The sequence below is a fragment of the Anabrus simplex genome, chromosome 1 (genome assembly GCF_040414725.1).
Source record: "Anabrus simplex isolate iqAnaSimp1 chromosome 1, ASM4041472v1, whole genome shotgun sequence".
NCBI lineage: Eukaryota > Metazoa > Arthropoda > Insecta > Orthoptera > Tettigoniidae > Anabrus > Anabrus simplex.
The window spans coordinates 1607097335-1607122205 of NC_090265.1; the positions used below are offsets into that span (position 1 = coordinate 1607097335).

The window sequence follows — 24871 nt, forward strand, 5'->3', positions numbered from 1 at the left end:
CACTTGCACCTCGTCTATGTCCGTAAATGACCGATTAGCAAACAGCTACCCATGCCGAAAAATCAGCATCAAACACAAACGTATTGTGGATTTCAGCAGGTGTCACCGAAGCGTACCTGCTATGGCGCGATTTTGTCAGTTCGGAGACCTGTGTTCAGGTCCCTGGCGAAGTTTTCTTCGATTTGTGTTCTCAAGCCGGTCTTAAGCCACGTGCTGATTTAGCAACACCGCCTCGCAAAGCCCATTTGAATTCGCCTTCCAAGCGATCTGATTGGCTAACTCCAGCGGCTGATAAAATGGCGATGACGCATGATATTTTATTATTTTTTCCAAATTACTCATAGCAAGACCAACCCTATAACGCTCATATACGCGGTACACGTTGTCTCCGACCATGCCGTACATCATTACGATTCCTTCGCTGAATGGGCCGCGTTGAGGCCTTCAGTTTAGAGGGCCCCGAGTTCGATTCCCGGCCGGGGCGAAGAGTTTCTCGCGGTGTTATTCTGGCTGTCGCGGACTGGTGCTTGTGCCTGTCCCAACACTTTACACTTCATGCAGCACCAACCACCACAGAAACATGTAATAGTGATAACATCCCTCCCTATAGGATTGCGTCAGGAAGGGCATTTGGCCGTAAAACAGGGTCAAATATACACACAGTTAGCACCCGCGACCCCATAGATGTGGGAAAAGTGTTGTTGAAGAAGAAGAAGAAGAAGAAGCAAGTATATAGATCACTCTAAGTTGTCTTCGTTGAAAGTTAGAGACTATGCTTTCCTTCTTTGGACATAAGTGAAAATAAGAATTTGAAATAGGATTTCAGGCTTGATTCCTGTTCAGTCGGTTGACAGGAACAGTCGTGTAATCCCTCTTTTCGACAAAATTAGACATTCCATTAACAATCGACATTAAGTGTTGGAGCATTTTCAGATATCCTAGAAACTGGAAATACCGAGCTCGATAGCTGCAGCCACTTAAGTGCGGCCGGTATCCAGTTTTCGGGAGATAGTGGGTTCGACCCCACTGTTGGCAGCCCTGTAGATGTTTTTCCGTGGTTTCCCAATTTCACACAAGGCAAATGATGGGGCCATATCTTAATTAAGGCCACGGCCGCTTTCTTCCCTCTCTTAGCCCTTCCTTGTCTCATCGTCGCAATGAGACCTGTCTGTGTCGGTGCGACGTAAAGCAACTTGCAAAAAAAAAAAAAAAAAAAAAAAAAAAAAAAGAAAGAAACTGGAAACTTTTACCTTGAGAAACTAACAACCCAGTATCTCTAGAAAAATCGAAAATTCTCAGAATGTTCTAAAGGAACGAAGCTGATGCATTCGAAATTCAGACTCAGAAGGAAAACTGCGTAAGTACGGAAGCTTAACATAGTTTAGCCCAGTTTCTTTCCAAAACAAAAAACGTGTAGAATTTGTCAGTATTAAGGTTTCGGATAACTAAATTTACGTTTAACAACAAACCGCGGAAGTTGTTGAGTAAAGTTTCACGGTATTGGAGAGAAATAATCACGGCCTTCACTAATAAGAGAAGTTGAAATGCAGCGATGAAAGGTAACGATAAAAATGAAAATAGACATGAAATAATAAGTCACATCGGGGCGCTCTGATAACCCTAAGATCCCTAGGAAAACCAAAACTTCCCTTAAACTTTTCGAGGAGCCAAGGTTCGGATTCAGAAATTAAGGCTCAAAATCAAAACGGTTAAAGTACGTAAGCGTACAGTAAGAATTCTTTCACCCAGGAAGAACGACTTTTTCAAAGGTGTAAGATACATTGAACCATGTGCTCAGGAACACTTGTAAAACAGATGCTGAATAAATCCATGGGAATGAAAGAATGCTTATACTTGTTTTAATTGGCCTTTTAATTTGAGGAACGGCATGAACTTGGATCACCTGTTTATTCATATTTTTGTGTAACACGTTTCGATCCGTTCTTAACATACATTTATCATTGAATTGTATTCTTTAAACTCACTGCGTTTTTTTGTGCGCACCGTTAGAACAAACAAGAGGAAATAAAATTGTGGCGTGAAGACGTTGGTAATTTTCAGGTATTTGAACACTTGAAAATTACGGATATAGAAACATGTCAGTAATATTCTTTCCCTTTTGATGCATTTTACATCCGGAAGACAGAAGTTATGGTGTAGAGCATGACAGTAAACAATTCAAGTCGCAAGGCAACAGCTGAAGAGAATGAATCACCCTAGTATTCTGGAATATTTTCAGGCTTCTTCGCAAACCAAAGAATTGGCTTGATCAGCAGATACTCCCGAGTTGCATTAGTATCTATTTCGACATTTTTAAACTGGTGGTTCGACGGTACACGATATTCTCTCCAGTAGTACACAAGGAGATGACTGGGTAAATCTTTAAAACGTGAATAAAATCCTATAATACTAGAAATTACTCAATTTAGAATAATTGAAGTCCACGTCAGGCATAGAGTTGAGGAGGATTGAAAAGGAAAATATCCAAAATGACTGATGTAAGTGTTGAATTCCAAGGTTTCGGGGTCGCTAGGTTGATTGACTACAGTCCCAGGGACAGATGAAATCGTGTACATATTATCTGTAGCGCAATGTGTAAATATATTCAGTTATGACTTAGGCCTTCCTTCATTATTTATTTGAAAGGTTCAGCTACTTCCCAGACAATTTCGGTACCACAAGGACAACGTTTAACGCAAAGCTAAATGATCTCAAACAAAAACTTGAAATTAAACACATAAGAATAACTCTAAATGTACAAAAGATTTCGTAAAATATCCATCGACTTCTCAACAAAGAAATCTGCACATATTCACTTCAAACAGATAAAACAAATCCTAAAACTAAACCTTCAGAAAAGTACCCCAGCAGGGTTGGGTACTAAAGCTAGTTTTAGAATAAATATTACTTCTAATACCTAAGAGGAAATTCTTTATAAGCCTACAGGCTGTTAGCAGGTGAGCAAACTGTGAGGTTTTTCCTCCGCTCTCTGTCTCAATCTTCCAGGATCACCTACAATTTCACTCCCCTTCTTGTTTCTCTGAAACACTGACTCTCAACACTGTATCAGAGTTCCATTTTCTTATCGAGGCTCTTTGACACCAGAAAATTTTGAATTTTCAAGGGATAGGGTTAGTGCTCAGAAACGTTGGAAAAAAAACCACTGAACACGTGTACTACATCAGTCTACTACAATGCGTTGGTGTTGAGGTATACGCGTTTCACATGGCCGCAACGATACTGACTTTTTTGTCGTCTATCGTCCTTTTTGTTCAAAGGTGAGGTTACGTTTGGAAGAGATGGTATTTTAAAATCGCATAACACACACACACACACACACACGTGGGCAGTTGAAAATTCTTATGCTACGGTTGTCGCTAATCGTCAACAGCGCTTTGGAAGCAGTGTGTTGTGTGCTATTATCCATGATCATCTGATGCCATACGTGCTGCCCTGACAACTGAATGAACCACCTTCTACCGGGCGAGTTGGCTGTGCGCGTAGAGGCGCGCGGCTGTGAGCTTGCATCCGGGAGATAGTAGGTTCGAATCCCACTATCGGCAGCCCTGAAAATGGTTTTCCGTGGTTTCCCATTTTCACACCAGGCAAATGCTGGGGCTGTACCTTAATTAAGGCCACGGCCGCTTCCTTCCAACTCCTAGGCCTTTCCTATCCCATCGTCGCCATAAGACCTATCTATGTTGGTGCGACGTAAAGCCCATAGCAAAAAAAAGAAACACCTTCTTAGGGGACATGCTGCCTGTACCACTGAAACATGTGCTCTTAACAGTTCGCCACGCAATGTTGTTCATGCACGATGGGTCTTTAGCTCACTTCAGTTTGCATGTACGCCAGATTTTAACACCACCTTCCCACGATGGTGGATTGGGCATCGAGGTCATGTACATTGGCCTTCCCGGTCTCCTGATATTACTCAACGGGATTTCTATTTGTGTGGACACGTGAAAAATCTGTGTGTACTACTCCGATTAACATCAGGAACAGCGTATCGATAAAAAAAATGTGCAGCTTTTCGACAGGACCCAGGTATCTTTGAACTGCGTAGCCAGTCCATGTTGAGCTGCTCCTGGCAGGCACTTTGATTATCTTTTATGAAGCGGCCAATATAAGTCCTGTAACTTAGTCGCATGTAACTCAGCAACAGCGCATTATATGACTCGTTGGCTGAACGGTCAGCGTACTGGCCTTCGGTTCAGAGGGTCCCGGGTTCGATTCCCGGCCGGGTCGGGGATTTTAACCTTAATTGGTTAATTCCAATGGCAAGGGGGCTGGGTGTATGTGTTGTCTTCATCATCATTTCATCCTCATCACGACGCGCAGGTCACCTACGGGTGTCAAATAGAAAGACCTGCACCTGGCGAGCCGAACCCGTCCTGGGATATCCCGGCACTAAAAGCCATACGACATTTCATTTCAGCGCATTATATAAATTCATAGGGACATTTCTTTTCGTTTTAATCCCAGAAATTAATCCCCGATATTTGTACAAATATTTGATTAACTCCATGTAAAGGCAACTTAGCTTCAATTATAAACGATGGAGAAGTATTAAAATGCTAATAATTGATATTTTCATATGATTCTCGTGTTTGGGAAATAGGTTTGCAAAACATAAGATCTGTTTCGATTGCCAAAATCTCACTTTCAGAATTGAATATTTTATATAACTTTGAAATTAAACGAATGGTATACTTCTACTGTGCATATGCAAGGTTATTTTACATCGTCATAAGCTAACTTCTTCCAGGAGCCCAGGTACTTCTCCGTGGTTAATTATGATGTTATCTTTGTGTTACAGCAACATTATTATGGTCATTATAACTGGGATTTATTTATTGATCAGTCATCAAAGTTTCATCTGTCTGGCACAACACAAACAGTTCCCTTGCGAGTGAATCCTCTGAGAAACCAATCTCATTGGATCCTAGGTTGATATTTTCACCTGAAATGGGCATCCGATCTCGAATCCCCGGCCAAACCACGAAGTGAGCCTGTGTGGTTCCACCGGCCCCCCAGAAATACCTAGGATAAGATGAAGAGAGTTTTGTCCGATCTATTTTGGTGAAATCTCGTTCTCTTCCAAGCCAAACGAAGGTAACAAGTTAGAAGTTTTACATACTGTGACGAGAAGCCTTGAGACCCAAACTAAACGAACGTCACTGTTTATTAAGAAAGTGTGCACTTCATTAGTCTAGATTGGAACTGCAGCTACCTTGATGGGAAAATAGTAACGATACTACGGAGTTTTCTCGTCCCTCTGGACAAGAGCGCTTGCAGCTTCACTGGAGTCTTTCATTTTTCCTCCTTCTCACATACCTTATCCTTTAGTAGACGTTGTACTCTTATTCACACTGTATCAGAACTATTCTTCTTGCTTGTATTTATGTAAATAGAGGTGATAGCCTCTTCTGTTTTGCCCTTTTAAAGAACAATTATGATTTCTATAACCACCAGCAACAATCCTAAATTTTTCAAATTTCACCTACCTGAAAAGACAGCAGTAATAAATATACCTCATTTTTTACATGGCAAAAGAATAGGGCATAACCAGAAAATCCTTCTGAAACATTTTTCACTTTAAGCTTCAAGAGGCACAATATCTTGTCAATATTATAGTCGTTATTTTCCGTTATATTTAGAGCGTGACATGTTTTATTTCTGGTGCTGACGGGCGATTGACACGTCACTCACACAGCTCTCTCCTGTTTATTCTAACCAGCTAGAATCGTTCCCTTCTTCGTCATCAATTACATGTCAAACACTTTATTGATGTTGGAACTAATATAAATTATTTTCTCAAATTTAGAAATATCCCGCCTTGCTGGAAGTACCACAATATTCTTAACTTTATGCTTGATTACAGTTGAGATCGTAACACCGACTCTCGGGCCAAGGAGTTTTCTGGCAATGGTGTGATTTTCGGAGAAGTTAAGGAGGGTGCAGCCGTGGCCTATTCTGCGAACTGTCCCGGCATTCTCCTTAGTGCAGGAGAACAATTTTATTTTATATTTAAATTTCCATCACATGAAGCAGGACAATAATTTACCTCCGATTTAAAACCACCGCCGAGGAGTATAAACATCCGCCTTTAATTCCAAATATAGATCCTTTTGTTGATGAATTCATGGACTTAGTCTAAGAAGTCAATATCCTAGGTGATGTTAACCTTCCACCCGCACCGGTTGACTTGGCCGTACGGTTAGGGGCGCGCGGCTGTGAGCTTGCATCTGGGAGATAGTGGGTACGAACCCCATTGTTGGCAGCCCTGAAGATGCTTTTCCGTGGTTTCCCATCTTCACACCAGGCAAATGCTGGGGTTGTACCTTAATCAAGGCCACGGCCATTCCCTTCCCGCTCCTATCCCATCGTCGCTATAAGATTCATTTGTGTCGGTGCGACGCAAAACAATTCTAAAAAAAAAAATCTTTGTCCAGAATTGGATACCATAATTATATTTACTGTATATTTTCTAACAGAGCTAATAGCATATCTCATGCTCTATTGGGTCCTCAAAGTACAAGTTACTGATTTAATTTCCAACGGTTCAGGCAAAAAATAAATCGTTTAAAAAGATTCACAATTATTGAAATATAAAATGTGAAAATATTTTCTGAAATATGTTAATGATTTATTTATTTCACAACCTCTAAAATTAATGTTGTCGCTATTTCTAAAACTTAAAATCTCTTCCTGACATCTACTTATTTCTGACTTATACTCTAAAGCACTGGCATGAAAGATATATACAATTAAACTGAAAATGTCCTGTTGTTTTTCCTAAATGGGGGATTAAATAGTTGATGATATTGTATGGCCACAACTCATCAACATTGCTAAATAATTACGAGGTTATTATCATATAAATGAATTCACAATGGAATCTGTAACTGCTCTGATGAATAATGAAAAATGAAATGGCGTATGGCCTTTAGTGCCGGGAGTGTCCGAGGACATGTTCGGCTCGCCAGTTTCAGGTCGTTTGATTTGATACCCGTAGGCAATCTGCGCGTCGTGATGAGGATGAAATTATGATAAAGACGACACATATTCCCATCTCCGGTGCCAGCGAAATTAACCGCTGGTGGTTAAAATTCCCGACTCTGCTGGGAATCAAACCCGGGACCCCTCTGACCAACGGCCAGCACGCTAACCGTTTAGCCATGGAGCCGGACTGATTCATGAAGCTTTGATGCCACTGACTTTCGAACAACAGCATCCAACGTTGAAATGTCAGCCAATATAAATGGCGCATGCCATACCATTATCGAAACAGAATGTCATAATGACGGTGCGCATGCAATGCTTCGTATCCCAAAACGTTCTTCCTATCCATTGTTTCCCTTAAGACTGCTCACGCCTCCCAGCTACACATGGATATGCAGTCCATCAGAACAGCGTGCGTTTCGTTCATTTTCCTATATTTATGTAAAGGAAAATGAACTTTGTTGTGCCGTACTGTAGGAAAGTATGTCCGGTTCAATAGCTAAATAGTTAACGTGCTGGCATTTGATCACAGGGGCCGCGGGTTCGATTCCCGGCAGGGTCGGGAATTTTAACCATCATTGGTTAATTTCGCTAGCACGGGGGCTGGGTGTATGTGTCTTCTTCACCATCATTTCATCCTCATCACGACGCGCAGGTCGCGTACGGGTGTCAAATCGAATGACCTGCACCTGGCGAGCAGAACTTGTCCTTGGACACTCCCGACACTAAAAGCCATACGCCATTTCATTTTTGTAGGAATGTATACTTTTATGAAGTTTTTACGCATTTCTACAGTATAATACACGCATCTAAGGCGCATTTTCCTTTATACACTGACTGACAGAGCAAATGCAACACCAAGAAGGAGTGGTTCGAAAGGGATCAAAGTTGGGGAAAAAACAGAGACGGCACGGACGAATAATTGATGTTTATTTCAAACCGATATGCAGGTTACACAATGCGCACGGCATCGACTCAGTAGGATGTAGGACCACCGCGAGCGGCAATGCACGCAGAGACACGTCGAGGTACAGAGTCAATAAGAGTGCGGATGGTGTCCTGAGGGATGGTTCTCCATTCTCTGTCAACCATTTGCCACAGTTGGTCGTCCGTACGAGGCTGGGGCAGAGTTTGCAAACGGCGTCCAATGAGATCCCATACGTGTTCGATTGGTGAGAGATCCGGAGAGTACGCTGGCCACGGAAGCATCTGTACACCTCGTAGAGCCTGTTGGGAGATGCGAGCAGTGTGTGGGCGGGCATTATCCTGCTGAAACAGAGCATTGGGCAGCCCCTGAAGGTACGGGAGTGTCACCGGCCGCAGCACATGCTGCACGTAGCGGTGGGCATTTAACGTGCCTTGAATACGCACTACAGGTGACGTGGAATCATACGCAACAGCGCCCCAAACCATGATGCCGCGTTGTCTAGCGGTAGGGCGCTCCACAGTTACTGCCGGACTTGACCTTTCTCCACGCCGACGCCACACTCGTCTGCGGTGACTATCACTGACAGAACAGAAGCGTGACTCATCGGAGAACACGACGTTCCGCCATTCCCTCATCCAAGTCGCTCTAGCCCGGCACCATGCCACCATGCCAGGCGTGCACGTCTATGCTGTGGAGTCAATGGTAGTCTTCTGAGCGGACGCCGGGAGTGCAGGCCTCCTTCAACCAATCGACGGGAAATTGTTCTGGTCGATATTGGAACAGCCAGGGTGTCTTGCACGTGCTGAAGAATGGCGGTTGACGTGGCGTGCGGGGCTGCCACCGCTTGGCGGCGGATGCGCCGATCCTCGCGTGCTGACGTCACTCGGGCTGCGCCTGGACCCCTCGCACGTGCCACATGTCCCTGCGCCAACCATCTTCGCCACAGGCGCTGCACCGTGGACACATCCCTATGGGTATCGGCTGCGATTTGACGAAGCGACCAACCTGCCCTTCTCAGCCCGATCACCATACCCCTCGTAAAGTCGTCTGTCTGCTGGAAATGCCTCCGTTGACGGCGGCCTGGCATTCTTAGCTATACACGTGTCCTGTGGCACACGACAACACGTTCTACAATGACTGTCGGCTGAGAAATCACGGTACGAAGTGGGCCATTCGCCAACGCCGTGTCCCATTTATCGTTCGCTACGTGCGCAGCACAGCGGCGCATTTCACATCATGAGCATACCTCAGTGACGTCAGTCTACCCTGCAATTGGCATAAAGTTCTGACCACTCCTTCTTGGTGTTGGATTTGCTCTGTCAGTCAGTGTACATCAGCACAGGAAAATGAACACAGCGAGCGTTGTTCTGTTGGACTGATTATCCATGTGTGACTGGGAAGCGTGACCAGCCTTAAGGAGGGTAATACATCGGCAAAATATTGTGGGATAATAGGTATTGCTCACACCGTCGATAATATTCTTGGAGGTGAAGTTTGATGATATTTTCAAAAACTTGGCTGATATTAGTTAAACATATTATCTTGGGAATGAAAATTTGATTTTGTGGCCAATTCACTTTTATTTTTAGAAAATAAGGTTTATATTATCTGTTTCATCGATAGTTCATTGTTGGGGCTTCTTGCTGCTCTTTAATTCAGGTGTGGTTTTTTTATGTTTCTAACCGATGACCATATTTAGTGTAGAAGTCATCACATTTGATGAAAACAGATTTAAATATCTTGTGTCTGTTAACGGGTCTAGTGTATATTATCGGGCGAGTTGGCCGTGCGCGTAGAGGCGCGCGGCTGTGAGCTTGCATCCGGGAGATAGTAGGTTCGAATCCCACTATCGGCAGCCCTGAAAATGGTTTTCCGTGGTTTCCCATTTTCACACCAGGCAAATGCTGGGGCTGTACCTTAATTAAGGCCACGGCCGCTTCCTTCCAACTCCTAAGCCTTTCCTATCCCATCGTCGCCATAAGACCTATCTGTGTCGGTGCGACGTAAAGCCCCTAGCAAAAAAAAAGTGTATATTATTGATGACTGATATAATGGGCTAGGGACCACCCTTACTGAGTGAGCATGAAGTCTCACTGAAAATATACGAGGTTATTTTTTAAGTGCTGTATTCAGTAAACCTGGTTCTATTAATTAAATTTCAGTGTCTTGATTTTGTCTCATAGCGTTATGAATATGTTAGCAGGTGGCTCTGGGTGGACGCACATCTCCTTGGCCCTCAACACCACCACCAACATGCTTCACCTCCACACAGACTGCCTGCCTGGTCGAGACCAGCCACTGGCAGGCAACTCACCATACGCCCGCCTTCATATCCCTGACGATGCACTCGTCTACTTCAGACAAGAGCCAGGCTTCAAAAAGAAATTTCTCGTAAGTAGTATATCAACGATCTGTCTTATCGATATTTCTCTGAGTCAGGATATTAACGCCCTTTGTGTTACGCGTAGAGTCCCCGAAGCTGCGTAGAATGCAATGCACATTTATAGTATTTTGGAGGTTCCCTCTTAAACAGGTGGATCAGCCACTTCTTATTGTGTAACTGTATGCAACCAGTAATTTGTAAATAATAGCATGTAAACACAACATGAATTTTTAAAATTCATTTCATGAAACGAGTGAAATAATGTGTTCTTTCGGAACGCCATTATGAACAGTATTATTTCTTCTGTGAGAACGACAATTAAGATGCTATTTTCCATCGGATATAAACATCCTAAGAGCACGTAGTAATAAATAATTTACACAGTAATATATATCGTTGATGGCACTTTACGCACAACTATGAAACGATGATATATCGTTAATTAATCAGCACTGTAAAGGTTAAAACTTGACCGAACAAAACTCCGTAAACTGTACAAACCGCAGAGCTGCAGACTTGCCCTAATGAATGTGGAATACAAAAGTACTGTAATTTTCAGTTAGAGCAAAATCACAAAAATGGAACAAAAACATAAACCAAAACAATATAATGAAGCGAAAAAAACACAAATCATCCATCTACAATATACAGTGGCAAGGTGGACATTTTATACTTGTTTGGCTGAGTTAGCTCCAACGGCAGAGCGCTGGCCTTCTGAATCTAACTTAGCAGGTTCGATCTTAGCTCAATACGTGCAGATACATTTCTAGTCTATAAAGAAAACTACATCTCACTACACATGCTATTTACAGTTCACATTGTCCTATTAGTTTCCCTTTAAACGAGCCAAATATTTCAGGACAAGATGTGTTTTGAATTGCCATAGTAGAAAACGCCGGTTATGTCATACTGACCTCGTGTCGTTGAATCAACATGTTCCAATACTTCCGCCTCCTGTCGGTAGATTTAGTGATACGTAAAAGAACTCCTGCGGGACAAAATTTCCGGCACCTCAGCATCTTCGAAACTGTAAAAGTAATTAGTGGGACGTAAAAACAAGTAATATTATTGATTGAATAGTTTCTAGCCGTTTAACCTTAGACTAACACAGGTAGGTTTTCGACGACGCTGGGATTGGAAAAGGGCTTGGACTCAGAGGGAAGCGACCATGCCGCCAGTTAAGGTAAAGGTCCTAGCATTTATCTGGTGTGGAAATGAGAAATTACAGAAATCAATCTTTACGGCTGCCAACAATGGGGCTGAAACCTTCCAAATACACGATGTGGATCGCGTAATAGCCACCTCTCTCAGTCGAAACTAATTAAAGGCTTGGGGAAATAATTGTGAGACTGTGTGGAAAGTGTAACGGAGATAACTATGTTTTAAAGTTTTACGTGGAGATTGTTCATGGTACAGCCTCGTAGTTATTGCAACGTAGGTTCTCATCTGTGATTCTTCACTTCATATTACAAATTTTACTATTAGGTGGGGGCACACAGGGGTCATAATTTTCGAAGAAAGTACAATATAGTAAGGTTACATATTGAAACCCCACAAAATTAATATTGTAATATCTAGTCCATCTATCAAAATGCTGTACATTTGGAATTCGAAGTAACTGTGATGTCGCTATTAGTTGTTCGGATTACGGAGCTTTACAATGTGCTAGATATTCAGAATATCAATTCTACAAATACACGAATTGAAGAACTTCCCACCCACGCACCATGAGCAGCATGAACCCTCCTTATCTTCCGTACTAACACTATCCTCCACCACAATAACACGCAGTTACCTACACATGGCAGATGCCGCCCACACTCATCAGAGGGTCTGCCTTACAAGGGCTGCACTCGGCGAGAAATAGCCACACGAAATTGTTATCTTCCGTACATACTCCGGTATTTACAAAGTGGCTAGTGCCTAAATTGAGTCTGGAATTTTCTTACGTCCTCAAAAGTGCAGTTCCATTCTATTCCTCTACCCACTTAATGTTGATGTTGAAAGCGATTCAGCTCCAGCGATTCCACTTGTAGGTTAATGGCGAGTTTCCGACATTTAAAACGCCTTCTTCCATCTTAGAGTAGATATGTCTGAGCGAATGTGTTACTGGATATTCAGATATTTCCTCACACAGTAGTTTTTCTACATAACTCTGGTACAAAGAGTGAAATGTAACTTACATCTGGAACCCGGTTCCATCCAGAATAACAATATCTTGACATGGAAGCCTTCAAGCCGTACGTGTACAGAGCATCCTGGACTGGTATCTCTATCTCACTGTCAAACAACTTGATAATTGTAATCACGTAGGCTCAGTAGATCTCGAACAAGCCCACAGATCCTGGCCAGAAATTATACAGTTCCTGAAGAACTCCATTGAAGCGTAGTTTTCGTAGTTCTCCGTATGCTTTCGCACAGCCTGTTTATGGTGTTACTTCAAGCTTCCAAATTTTCGGTGACTGTCTCTGAGTGCTTCTCTGAGTTATATCGCGAGTGATAACAAAATGTTGTTGGAAGTGATGAATAATTGCCTTGGTATTCACCTGAGCTTGAAACTTCATGTTGATCATCTTATGGGGATGCACAGATAATATATAAGAGTAAGAAAATGCATTGTTCAATATATTGTTTCATTTATTTTAATTTTGAATTCTTCGTACATCATAATCAATTGCAAACTGTCATGGAGGGAAGGAGTGCCGTGACAAATGTTCATTATAAACCAAACCTCATGGCACTATAACCCTCATGGGCCTTGGTCTACCAAGCAACCACTGCTCAGCCCAAAGGCTTTAACATTACGAGACGACGCGTGGTGAGTACGATGAATCCTCACGGCCATTATTCGCGACATTCTTGACTGGTATCTGTATCTCACCGTCAGATAACTTGATAATTGTAATCACGCAGGCTCAGTGGATCTCGAACAAGCCCACAGATCCTGGTCAGAAATTGAACCCAAGACCTCCATGTTACAGTCAGGCACGCTATCCCTAGACCGCAGTGTCAGCACAGATAATTATAGTACCGGTATATTATATCCAGCAGTCATGGAAAATGTTGATGCTTGGACATATTTATGTAATTCAGACAGTGAGGGATAATATTGCAGCATATCAGAGTGGTGTTTCACTAATTTCATGGAGTCTCTCTATGCAGTTGTTTCATTTCTATCATGAAAGTCTTTGACAATCCAAATTGTTTGTAGAAGTTCTCTATAATCTGGCGAAAAAAGAAAGCCCTCGTACTTCAAAAGATATGTTTGTAAATGTCCAAGTATATCATTGCTACGTCCCACTGCGTCATTTGTTTCTTGCTCATTTTCATTTCTGCATAAGGTATTCATCATAATTCAAACACTGATGAAGAATTGTATGTTGTTTATCATGATAGTGTTTTTTATTTATACAGAATGTTAGGAGTATACGTGCAGATACTTTTCTAGTCTGTAAAGAAAACTACATCTCACAACACATGCTATTTACAGTTCACATTGTCCTATTAGTTTCCCTTTAAACGAGCCAAATATTTCAGGACAAGATGTGTTTTGAATTGCCATAGTAGAAAACGCCGGTTATGTCATACTGACCTCGTGTCGTTGAATCAACATGTTCAACTACAGTAGCAGAGCATAGGGGTTGTTGAACCTGTCTGCTATTGTAGGCCAACTCACGTTGGTGTGCTCTTCCCCCAGTCCCTGGGGAAGAGCGGTGGCAGCGCACATGCGAGACGAGGTCTTGCTGTACTCGTAAACAGATCTAACTTTCGTAATAATAATAATAATAATAATAATAATAATAATAATAATAATAATAATAATAATAATAATAATAATAATAATAATAATAATAATAACAATAATAATAATATTAGGTTTTACGTCCTAGTAACTACTTTTACGGTTTTTGAAGAAATGGAGATGCCAGAATGTTGTCCCACATGATTTATTTTACATACTTCTAAAACTACCTATGCGAGCTGACGTATTTGAGCACCTTCAAATATCACCGGACTGAAGCGGATCGAACCATTGCATCCGGGAGATAGTGGGTTCGAATCCCACTGATGGCAGCCCTGTCGATGGTTTTTCGTGGTTTTCTATTTTCACACCAGGCAAATGCTGGGGCTGTACCTTAATTACGGCCACGGCCGCTTCCTTCCAATACCTAGGTCTTTCCTACCCATCGTCGCCATAAGACCTATCTGTGTCGGGACAACGTAAAACCAATAGCAAAAAAAAAAAAAAAAAAACGGATAGAACCTGCCAAGTTGCGATCAGAAGGCCAGCGATGTACCATCCAGCTAATCAAACCGGCATTAGAGCATCCTTTTCGCCATATTTAAGGCATTATACACGCGTTGAGATCCATAGTTATAAACGTTGATAAGTTCAGCTCGCTAATTAAGAATAGTCAATTCTTTTTATTCCTGTTATTCTTCTTATTCTTATTCTTATTATATACGACTTCGCTCCATTGATTCATTCCAAAATATATTCTTGTTTATATTTTAAAAGTAATATGTTTTAACCTCAAGATATTGTTAACTCTACGTATATCAATCAGACGAGGAAACGTACTGACACAGCTGTTATGCAAGCAATGCGAGTGACGTTACACTCAGTGGTGGTGCGTGAACAAGTGAATGCGGCACTGGACTTAGGCTCCACGCTACCTGCCCCACTGTCATTGCTGGCAAGTTGTTGTTGCCTGTCCCGCAGTCGTTGAACACTTGTATAGCTAACAACATCACTGTAGCCAATTGATTAGTAACGGAAATGTTTACATGTGCCGAGTTAGCTCATATTCACCTCCTGTACGGAGCAGCTGGAGAAACTGAACATGTGGCGAGGAAGCTGTACAGGCAACAATTTCCAAACCGCCGTATTTCCAATAGCTGAACGTCCGTCGCTGTGTACCGAAGGCTCCGCTATTCAGGCTCGCTTCATCCTCGGATCGACTGCCGTGGATCACATCGCGATCCTTCGTAGCTTCGGCGGGAAAAAACTTGTCAAAGAGGGACCGACAATAAGCACAAGGAGCTTGGCAAGACAAGTAGATACATCTGACTAGACTGCTCATCTCACATTGCGTGAACAGCTATTGTACCCGGAGCACTACCACAGAGTTAAGCATCTCACCGAGCAAGTAGCCGCATGGTTTACGTCATGTAACTATCAGTTTGCATTCGGGAGATAGTGGATTCGAACCCCACTGTCGGCAGCCCTGAAGATGGTTTTCCGTGGTTTCTCACTTTCACAGCAGGCAAATGCTTGGGCTGTACCTTAATTAAGGCCGTAGTTGATTCTTTCCCATTCCTACTTCTTTCCTATCCCATCGTCGCAGTAAGATCTATCTGTGTCGGTACGACATTAAGCAAATTGTAAAAATAAAGTAGAAAGTCGAGCATCTCCAAGAAGCGGATTACCTACCAAGAACTGAATTCTGTACCTTGTTCTTGCAACAATGTGAAGGTAATGCAGTCGTTCCGCACAATGTTTTGGTTACAGACGAGGCATCCTTTACATGGGAGGGTATGTAATTTTCACAATGCCCATACATGAGCAAAATACGACCCTGATGCCATTCACCAAGGTCATTTCCAGCACAGGTTTTCTACAAATATTAGGGCTGTACATTTGTGAGATCAGCTTCATGGACCATTTGAGCTGAATGCAGGACTGACTGGCTTTGGTTATCTCCATTTTCTGCAATCTTCTTTGTCAGAGCCTCTGGACGACGTTCCACTACGGATACGTAAGCTGATGTGGCTCATGCACGATGGGGCGCCTCGCCAAGCCAATATGTATGTTCGTAGATAACTAGAGCGCCGTTTCCCCATCGATGGTTTGGTCGGTATAGTCCCGTCAGCTGGCAATCTACTTCCTCCGATTTAAATCCACTAGATTTTTATTTCTGGGGGAACCTCCAAGACTTGGTGTACCAAGTGGAAATGTCGATGAAGTAACTATAAGACAACGTATTTGGGATGCCGTCGTAACTGTGAGAGCTGACGTAAAGGTGTGGAGACGGGTGTGGGATTTATAGTGTCAGCACATGGAAGACTGTCGTCGAGTTAAAGACGGAAATTCGAGCATTTCCTATGAAGGATCAGAACAGTAACTTCGGACGTTCAAATACATGTTCCAGTGATTTCGGAGACGTGTTCATAGTTATGATTAATAATTCGGAGTTGTTAACAGTTCACAATTTTTTTCGTGTATTATGACAAATTAAGAGCTACAAAGTTTGAGTGTAACGGTTAACTATTTTTTTGCTAGAGGCTTTGCGTCGCACCGACACAGATAGGTCTTATGACGACGATGGGATAGGAAAGGCCTAGGAGTTGGAATGAAGTGGCCGTGGCCTTAATTAAGGTACAGCCCCAGCATTTGCCTGGTGTGAAAAATGGGAAACCACGGAAAACCATCTTCAGGGCTGCCGATAGTGGGATTCGAACCTACTATCTGCCGGATGCAAGCTCACAGCCGCGCGCCTCTACGCGCACGGCCAACTCGCCCGGTAACTTTTATTTTAATAATAATAATAATAATAATAATAATAATAATAATAATAATAATAATAATAATAATAATGTTATTTGCTTACGTCCCACTAACTTCTTTCTACGGTTCTCGGAGACTCCGAGGTGCCGAAAGTTTTTCCCACATATATAATTTAACGTGCCAGTACATCTACTGATAGGAATCTGACGTGTTTGAGCAGGTTAATATACCACCAGACTGAGCTAGGATTAAGCTGGGCCGATGACCTAGATATTAGGCCCCTTTAAACAGCAAGCAAGCAATCATGCATCAAGGATTAAGCCTGTCAAGTAAATACCAAGAAGCCAGTGCTTTAACCGTCCGAGCCACTCAGTCCGTAAACTTTTATTTTGATGCCGTTAATAAGCACTGCAAACGCAGCAATAAGTTAAAATGCTTTATTTTACCATTATGCATGTTCTTTTAGTTTCAAAGACGAACTTTAATTTATGTAGTTTAATAACATGTAGATTATCCGTTTGAAACAAAACGTTTGATGTGCTTTAATAAGTCACTTTCAATACTACTCATTTCGATATCGAGTAAATATAATACCACACTGTCTTACAGACCCCGCACCGACACAGGTGGTCAAAGCATTTCCACACTTATTTGAGCATGGGGCTGATGACCCCAAATATCCCAATCCCCTAAAGGACCTAACAACAGCAGAACTCACATTAACACCGGCTATTTGATACATCTCCATTAACCGAGATCGATGACCAAGGGCGTCTGAAGATCTTGAAACGGAAACAAAATGCTAACAATTTATCGTGGACCGGCTGCCCTTAAATAAACAAAACTGGTTTTGGAAGAATGTAACGTAACATATCATGAACCATCATCACCAATCTTCAGCTGTTATCTTGGACAGGATGCACATGCCCGTAAACAAAACCAGTTTAACAAGAATGGTGCGTTACTTGTCATGAACCAGTAGCAGCAGCCTTCATTTGTTATCGTGGACAGGCAGCCCATGTATATAAACAAAACAAAGCTATCCCTTCTCATCGAAGAGGCGTATTAACTACTCTGCAAACATAATATCCCTTTGCTCACGAAAGTAACTTCCGAGGAATGCTGAAAATTGATGTATATTGGTTCGACACATCATTATCGATTGCTACAAGAAATATCCGCACGTATACCCCTAACAACCTGTATAATCAATATATTCTGAGTTCTACTAATTCATCTCCTTTTCTCTCAGTTGTTCGCTCATTGATTAGGATCGTGAACTTTCATCTTTTAAAATTAATTTATTGCAAATATAAGAAATATGTTCGTGAAAATTATTCTATAGTATTGTATGTTGTTAATAGTAGTCCTCAATTCATTTCAGTAAAATAATCATATAAATGTTCAATCAATTGTAGTATTCATAGTATAAAATTCAGTCAGATGTAAAAAAAGCTGATATTCAAGTTTGCTAAAACGAGTACAGGTAAATTTGAAAATTAAGTAATTTCTTGAAGGGTTATTAGTGTAATTTAAGCGTTTAAAATGTTTAAGTAGTATTTGTATTTTTTTTAGTAAATTCAGTCCTTAGCCTACCTCTGTTGAGAGGCAACGGTATAATATATATAAACTGTATAAACTATAAAGTACCTTCCTCCGTAATTTCTAAGGTCGGTTATTTTGGGATTTAGTTTCAATCTGAAGTAGCAATTGAAGATAGTACATTGCCTTGTCGTAAAAGTATTCTATGATGTAAATCCCTTAGCGGGCATAAAGTAGAGATATTGGGCTTGTCTAAAAGCCCAAAAGAGACGCAGTACTGAAACACAGTATGTAGAAAAAATACTGCTATTGACTTGTGTTTAAATACTTTACAACTTTAATGTAGTGTCAAATTACCGTTCATTCCATTCCCGACTTTTCAGCAATTATGAGTTAACTCGACAGTTCGTGCGTAACCTCGGCCGAGGTAACACGGCAAGCGGCTTGTCGGTATTGTGTGGTTATCGCGTAGTGCGAGTGTGTGTTCCTAATACATGTTTCGTATAGTCCTTGGAATATTGTATGTACAATCATGGCAAGTATCATGAAAAACACCATAAAATGTGTGTTCGACCCGGCCGGGAATCGAACCCGGGGCCCCTTGAACCAAAGGCCAGCACACTAACCATTTAGCCATGGGGCCGGACACAGAATCCAAACCGTACAGCACTCAAATGCGTAGTACCTCGCGCGGTCGGCTTAAATTACAGAAAGTAGAGACTAGTGTAGGTGTGAAGGTGTATTGACCACAGCAGCTTAATCAAATCCTCCTTCCAGGATGAATTCTACTACAATTACTTTGATTGTTTCCTTGTTTCTGCAGATGACTCTCCTACGTTGTGTCACCGCCTTGAACGTAGACGGCGTCAAAAGCCTGAAGCTCTCCTTCAGGATTTTCTCAGGCTTCATGACATAGATATCCTATTTATTCAAGATGTTAATGATCCAAACTTAGACTGTCTGTCGGGATACGAATATAAAGTAAATGTTGGTCCATCACTTCGAGTACGGATATAATATATAGAGTAGGACTGACTGTTTCTGAAGCGGAGTTTCATCCCGATGGCAGAATTGTTGCTGTGAAATTTGAGGACACTCTTTTTATTAATGTTTATGCTCCGTCAGGTTCTCAAGGTCTTGACAGAGAATGTTTATTTGAAGATGACATCAGATATTTTGTGCAGGGCCCTATTAATATCATAATTTTGGCCGGTGATTTTAACTGTGTATTAAATCCGCACGATCAAATTGGACATTTCAATAACTGTTGCAGCCTACAAAATCTTGTGGAGGGATTGCACTTACATGACGTATGGAACTTAAACATGGAACAGACGTCCATTTTACCTTCTATCGGGCCGGGTTAGCTTCTAGAATCGATAGGGCGTATACATCACGAGAGATGATAAATAGGCTACACAGTTCTGAGATTATACCGGTGTCATTCAGTGACCATCATGCTCTCATATTTCGTTACTCAACAACAGTACAACCACCTCTACATTGGCGTGGATACTCGAAACTTAATGCGTCCCTCTTGTACGACCAAGATGATGTCAAAACTGATTTTCGAACACTATGGATGAAATTGCGTAGTAAACGATCTAAATACTACTACCACGTGACATGGTGGACTGATATTGTTAAACCAGAAATTAAACGATTTTTAAAAATCCAAACATCGGGCAAAGGAAAAGAGAAATACATTGAATTTTATTAAGACGTTTTATACCAGCTTCAACGACAGCAAGCCAGTGTAGAGAATATCACTAATGAAATGAAAGAAATCAAACACACGATCATTAATATTCAAGAGAATCATCTAATGGGGCATTCATCCGTGGCAAAGTACCCTCAGTATTTGAAGAAGAGCGTTCTCCGGGATGAGCATGCTCACATTAAGTCGGATATGAAGGACGTCCTCCAAATTAGTGCAGACTACTTCACAACACTATTCCATGGCGACCCACACATTAATCAACACTTTTACAGCATCCTACAGCATGCTCTACCAATATTGAATAAAGAAGAAGGATCAAGTCTTATTGGAGATATTACCTCGGAGGAAATACTCTCTGCACTTTCCCAAGTACGGCGTCATCGCCCTCCAGGCCCAGATGGAATAATTTATAAATTCTACCAAATAATCTGGGACATAATAGAGGAAGACCTGTTTAAAGTGTACCAAGAAATACTAGACAGGCCACACGTCCCAACGGAAGAATTCACGTCTGAAATTATTATTTTAATTCCCAAAACCACGAGACCTCTAAGAATGGAAGACCTCAGGTCGATCACCTTGCTAAATACAGATTACAAGCTATTCACTAAAATAATATCATCACCAATAAAATTGCAGTTCCAACAGGTCATCGGACAATAGCAATCGTGTGGGACATCAGGTCAAAATATTGTTTCCAATCTGTTAGTGCTAAGAAACATAATTCTGTTACACGAAAAGCCTCATCGAGCCTTCCTCCCACGACACTCGTAAGTCTGGACTTCCATAAGGCCTTCGACAGAATAAAACATCCGTACCTATGGTCCACAATGCAAACTTTCGCCTTTGCATGTAAATTGATTGAGTGCATTAAAGGACTGTATAGAACAGCCACCTCACGAATCATTACAAATGGACATCTAACTATGAAAATACCTATGCGGAAATGAGTTCGTCTAGGATTCCCTCTCTATGCTTCTGTTCATCATAGCGCTAGAACCATTTCTTCACCGAATAAATCAGTGTATAACTGGCCTGACACTCAGTGCACAAAAAGTGACAGTACGGGCGTATGCTGACGACGTGTGTATTATCCTAACAGAAACATCCGAGGAAAAGCGAACTCTACATATAATCCACGAATTTGAGGAAGATTCAGATTCGAAGGTATTTAAGCAAAAGTCCAGAATGATGCTTCTTGGTCGACATCAGTCACCTGCGCCTAATCGATCACTGCCCATTGAAACTAAGTTGAAGATCTTAGGAATTGTTTTCCAACAACATTTTAAAGATATGCTAACCGAGAATCGGACGTCAATAACTAATAAAGTTAGAGACACCTTAATATAGAAACATACTAGGTATCTGAATTTCATCCAAAAAGTACGGCATATTAATGTGTTTGCTTTATCCAAAATATGGTACTCTGTTCAAGTTCTACCTGCAACAAAACAAATAACACAGCGTATAGAACATTGTCTAGGCCACTATCTTTGTAGAGGTTCTCTGTTTCGGGTGAGACGTGACCAGCTGTACTTGCCGAATACACATGGAGGACTCAACCTAATTTGTGTAGACCTGAAATATAAGGCTCTCCTGCGAATAACGATACTTAAATCACTATCAAGGTTGAAACTCGAACAGAACTGATATTTCTTCAACCTCCGGAGCCTGATGTAAGAGGTGGTCGACATAGGCATATACATCCTGCTTTCCGAACCATCGTTGGTATCCTTGACAGTCTCCTGCAGGACCGAAAAGAAAGAAAAGAATTTCACTCGACGAAGAATTTCTACACTTACCTGCTGAAAGGATTACAGAGACCAGTACCGATCGAACGAAAATTCCCTCAAAGAAAATGTCAAATGCTAACTATAAACATGTACCAAGTCAGTGGAGATCATCAGTCTACGCGGTAATTACTGACATCGTTCCAACAGCAACAAAGCGCTTTCGTCACAACTTGTCTGAAGATAATAAGTGTGGACAATGCGGCGAGCTCGATACCACAGTGCACTGAGTTACATTTTGTCGGGAAGCACGACCTGTCTGGTCATGGACTGTGAATACAGTGCGGAAAATACAAGGAATTCTGTCTTCTGTATCGAATGAGCAGTTAATGATTAGAGAATTTACACTGACGGAAAAATCAGAAGTGAATTCTGTAACTTGGTTGCTAGCGGCGAAGTGCATTGGAATTTGACATCATTCGATAAGAGTGGATGGACGTTGGTGGACTTTATTAGATCAATCAAGAATGCTCGTTGGGAAATGGTAAAAAAGGCAATATAGAAAAATTTGCGAATCATTTATTTCATTTTTTATGTTTTTTTTATTTTGTATATTTTACACCGTGATGTAATGAAAATTGACAACAGTGCGATGGCTTTGTATTATGTTTCAAAAGAGTGTTATTCTAATTTTGGTATTTTATTCGTTAAATTATAGTGCAGTTAGTGTTTTATAGTAGTATCAACACTCTTATACAATTATACAGGTTTCTTGTGGTTTTCTTTTCACCACATTTCTTTAAACTGTCATGTTGGTTTTTCTTTTTAATTGATTAATTTTAAACCTGTCTGGACAGGTAATTTGTAATTTGTAATTTTGTAATTTTGTACTTTTGAAAAAGGCGAATAAAAATACTCAAAAAACGTGTGCATTAGTTTACCATCAATAAAAGTATAGACAAGGCGCACTATTCAGGAAAATCCTTATATGTGTATGTGCATATATTATTTTCAAGAATAAAAATGTAACAACTATTACAAATGAATGGATGAGCTATACGTTGTACTTTCGCATGTTGCAGGGCTCCATGCAAGTAGCGAAGATCCTGCCATACCCCAGCAGAACACATCCCGACTGGTCGTGCGAAGGAGTTCAGCCACGTAGTCCAGCGCGTCCAGCTTCTTTTACACCTCGACCCAACTCGTGAACAATTCCAGCATTTTGATGTTGTTCTTCGGTCCATTACAGTATTTCAATCTTCTGGCCAGGATAACCTTCAAAATTAAACTTGTACAAAGTGGAATTTCAGTTAGTGACTGACAACTAAGAGTTCTACGAAAGAGTTTTCTCAGTTGCACACGAATTTTTAGTTTAAGTTTATAAATGTAAGTTAACTACACATAAGGTGAACTCGATGAAGGACATAGTGAAATATAGATAAACAGACACTAAATATGAAATGAACAAATCATTTTATGATATTAAAAGGAGAGAAACCAAGAATGTAAGTATTTATTTGGCTAGTTGGGCCCTTAACAGTGGGCTGTACGACACGGTACATTCAGACGTAGACTATAATGCAACAATGCTTTTGAATTTTCTCTCCTCCAAGGTAATCAACGTTTTGTATCTAACCATTGGCGATGAAAATTTCATGGTCCTGTGAAATCTATATATATAAAAGCAAGTCGGGCTGGAGCGATGTATATATAAATATTTAAAAATGAAAAAGACGTGAATTAATGAGGCACTTCCAGAAATCTCAGAAATTTGAAACTTGGTACGAGGGAAACTGATGACCCCAGGATCCCTAGAAAAATCGGAAATTCTCAAAATTCCCTGAAGGGGGCACGCTGGGGGGCTCAAATTTTGGGCTCAGTATAAGAACACAGTCGTATAGTATACCCAAAACGATAACCTATAGGTTTCGTGGGCTTAAAAATTTTCGGGAATTTCCTCACTTTTATCCCCCATCCCCCCAAATCAAGATGGCGGCACAACCTGCGAGACGAGGTAGACAATTGAAATTTGGTGAAATTATAGCTTTTGGTCCCTAACCGACGGGAAAATTCCAAGATGTTCAAATTTTTCACTTTTTACCCCCAAGGATATCGAAATATGGAGGCAATTTTAATGACTGTGCAGACATTCCTTTTGAGCTATTTTTTGGCTAAACGGTAAGTCGTATCACAAAACGGATGGCACAATGTCACTTCAATTCGGAGTGATCTACAACTTTGGTCCTGTGACATTTTGTCGTAGCTCTCTCCCTTATACGTTAAATTTGGCCGTATTTCTGGATTGTTCGTAAATTTGGTGATTTTTACAAGTATATTTTATTGTTTGACACATTTATAAGAATGATAGGATCATCACGTTGTGTGCGCACATTGGCACGATTAAGGGACATATGTGTACCAAATTTCATGATTCTAGCTTATACATAAGTAGGCAAAATGTAATGTAAAATGTTAAAAATGCACCCAAATTTCACCCTATTCAAAATTTGAACTCAATTTACCCCCTTAATATGGGAGATACGAGGAAATGGTTTAGAAACAAACATGTAGAGCGATAAATGAGGCGTCTGATGGCGCAAACCGTTTCTTAATATCATAAACTGTTTAGGAGATATGAATCTCGAAGTGGAAGTCTGCACTTTTCAACGTGCTCATGCTTATCCGTCATCTATATATATAAAAGCAAGTCGGGCTGGAGCGATGTATATATAAATATTTAAAAATGAAAAAGACGTGAATTAATGAGGCACTTCCAGAAATCTCAGAAATTTGAAACTTGGTACGAGGGAAACTGATGACCCCAGGATCCCTAGAAAAATCGGAAATTCTCAAAATTCCCTGAAGGGGGCACGCTGGGGGGCTCAAATTTTGGGCTCAGTATAAGAACACAGTCGTATAGTATATCCAAAACGATAACCTATAGGTTTCGTGGGCTTAAAAATTTTCGGGAATTTCCTCACTTTTATCCCCCATCCCCCCAAATCAAGATGGCGGCACAACCTGCGAGACGAGGTAGACAATTGAAATTTGGTGA

General features: G+C 41.2%; 1 protein-coding gene across 1 annotated transcript in view; it reads left to right on the top strand.

Annotated features, from left to right (window-relative positions):
• The window catches only part of LOC136863054 (thrombospondin-2), an 87206-nt gene extending 63726 nt beyond the window's left edge, over positions 1-23480 (top strand). The window contains exons 4-5 of the mRNA XM_068226347.1: positions 10134-10324; positions 22899-23480. Coding sequence (XP_068082448.1) covers positions 10134-10324; positions 22899-23024 — 317 coding nt within the window. The 3' untranslated portion in view covers positions 23025-23480. The remainder of the gene's footprint in view (positions 1-10133; positions 10325-22898) is intronic.
• The last annotated feature ends 1391 nt before the right edge of the window (positions 23481-24871 follow it).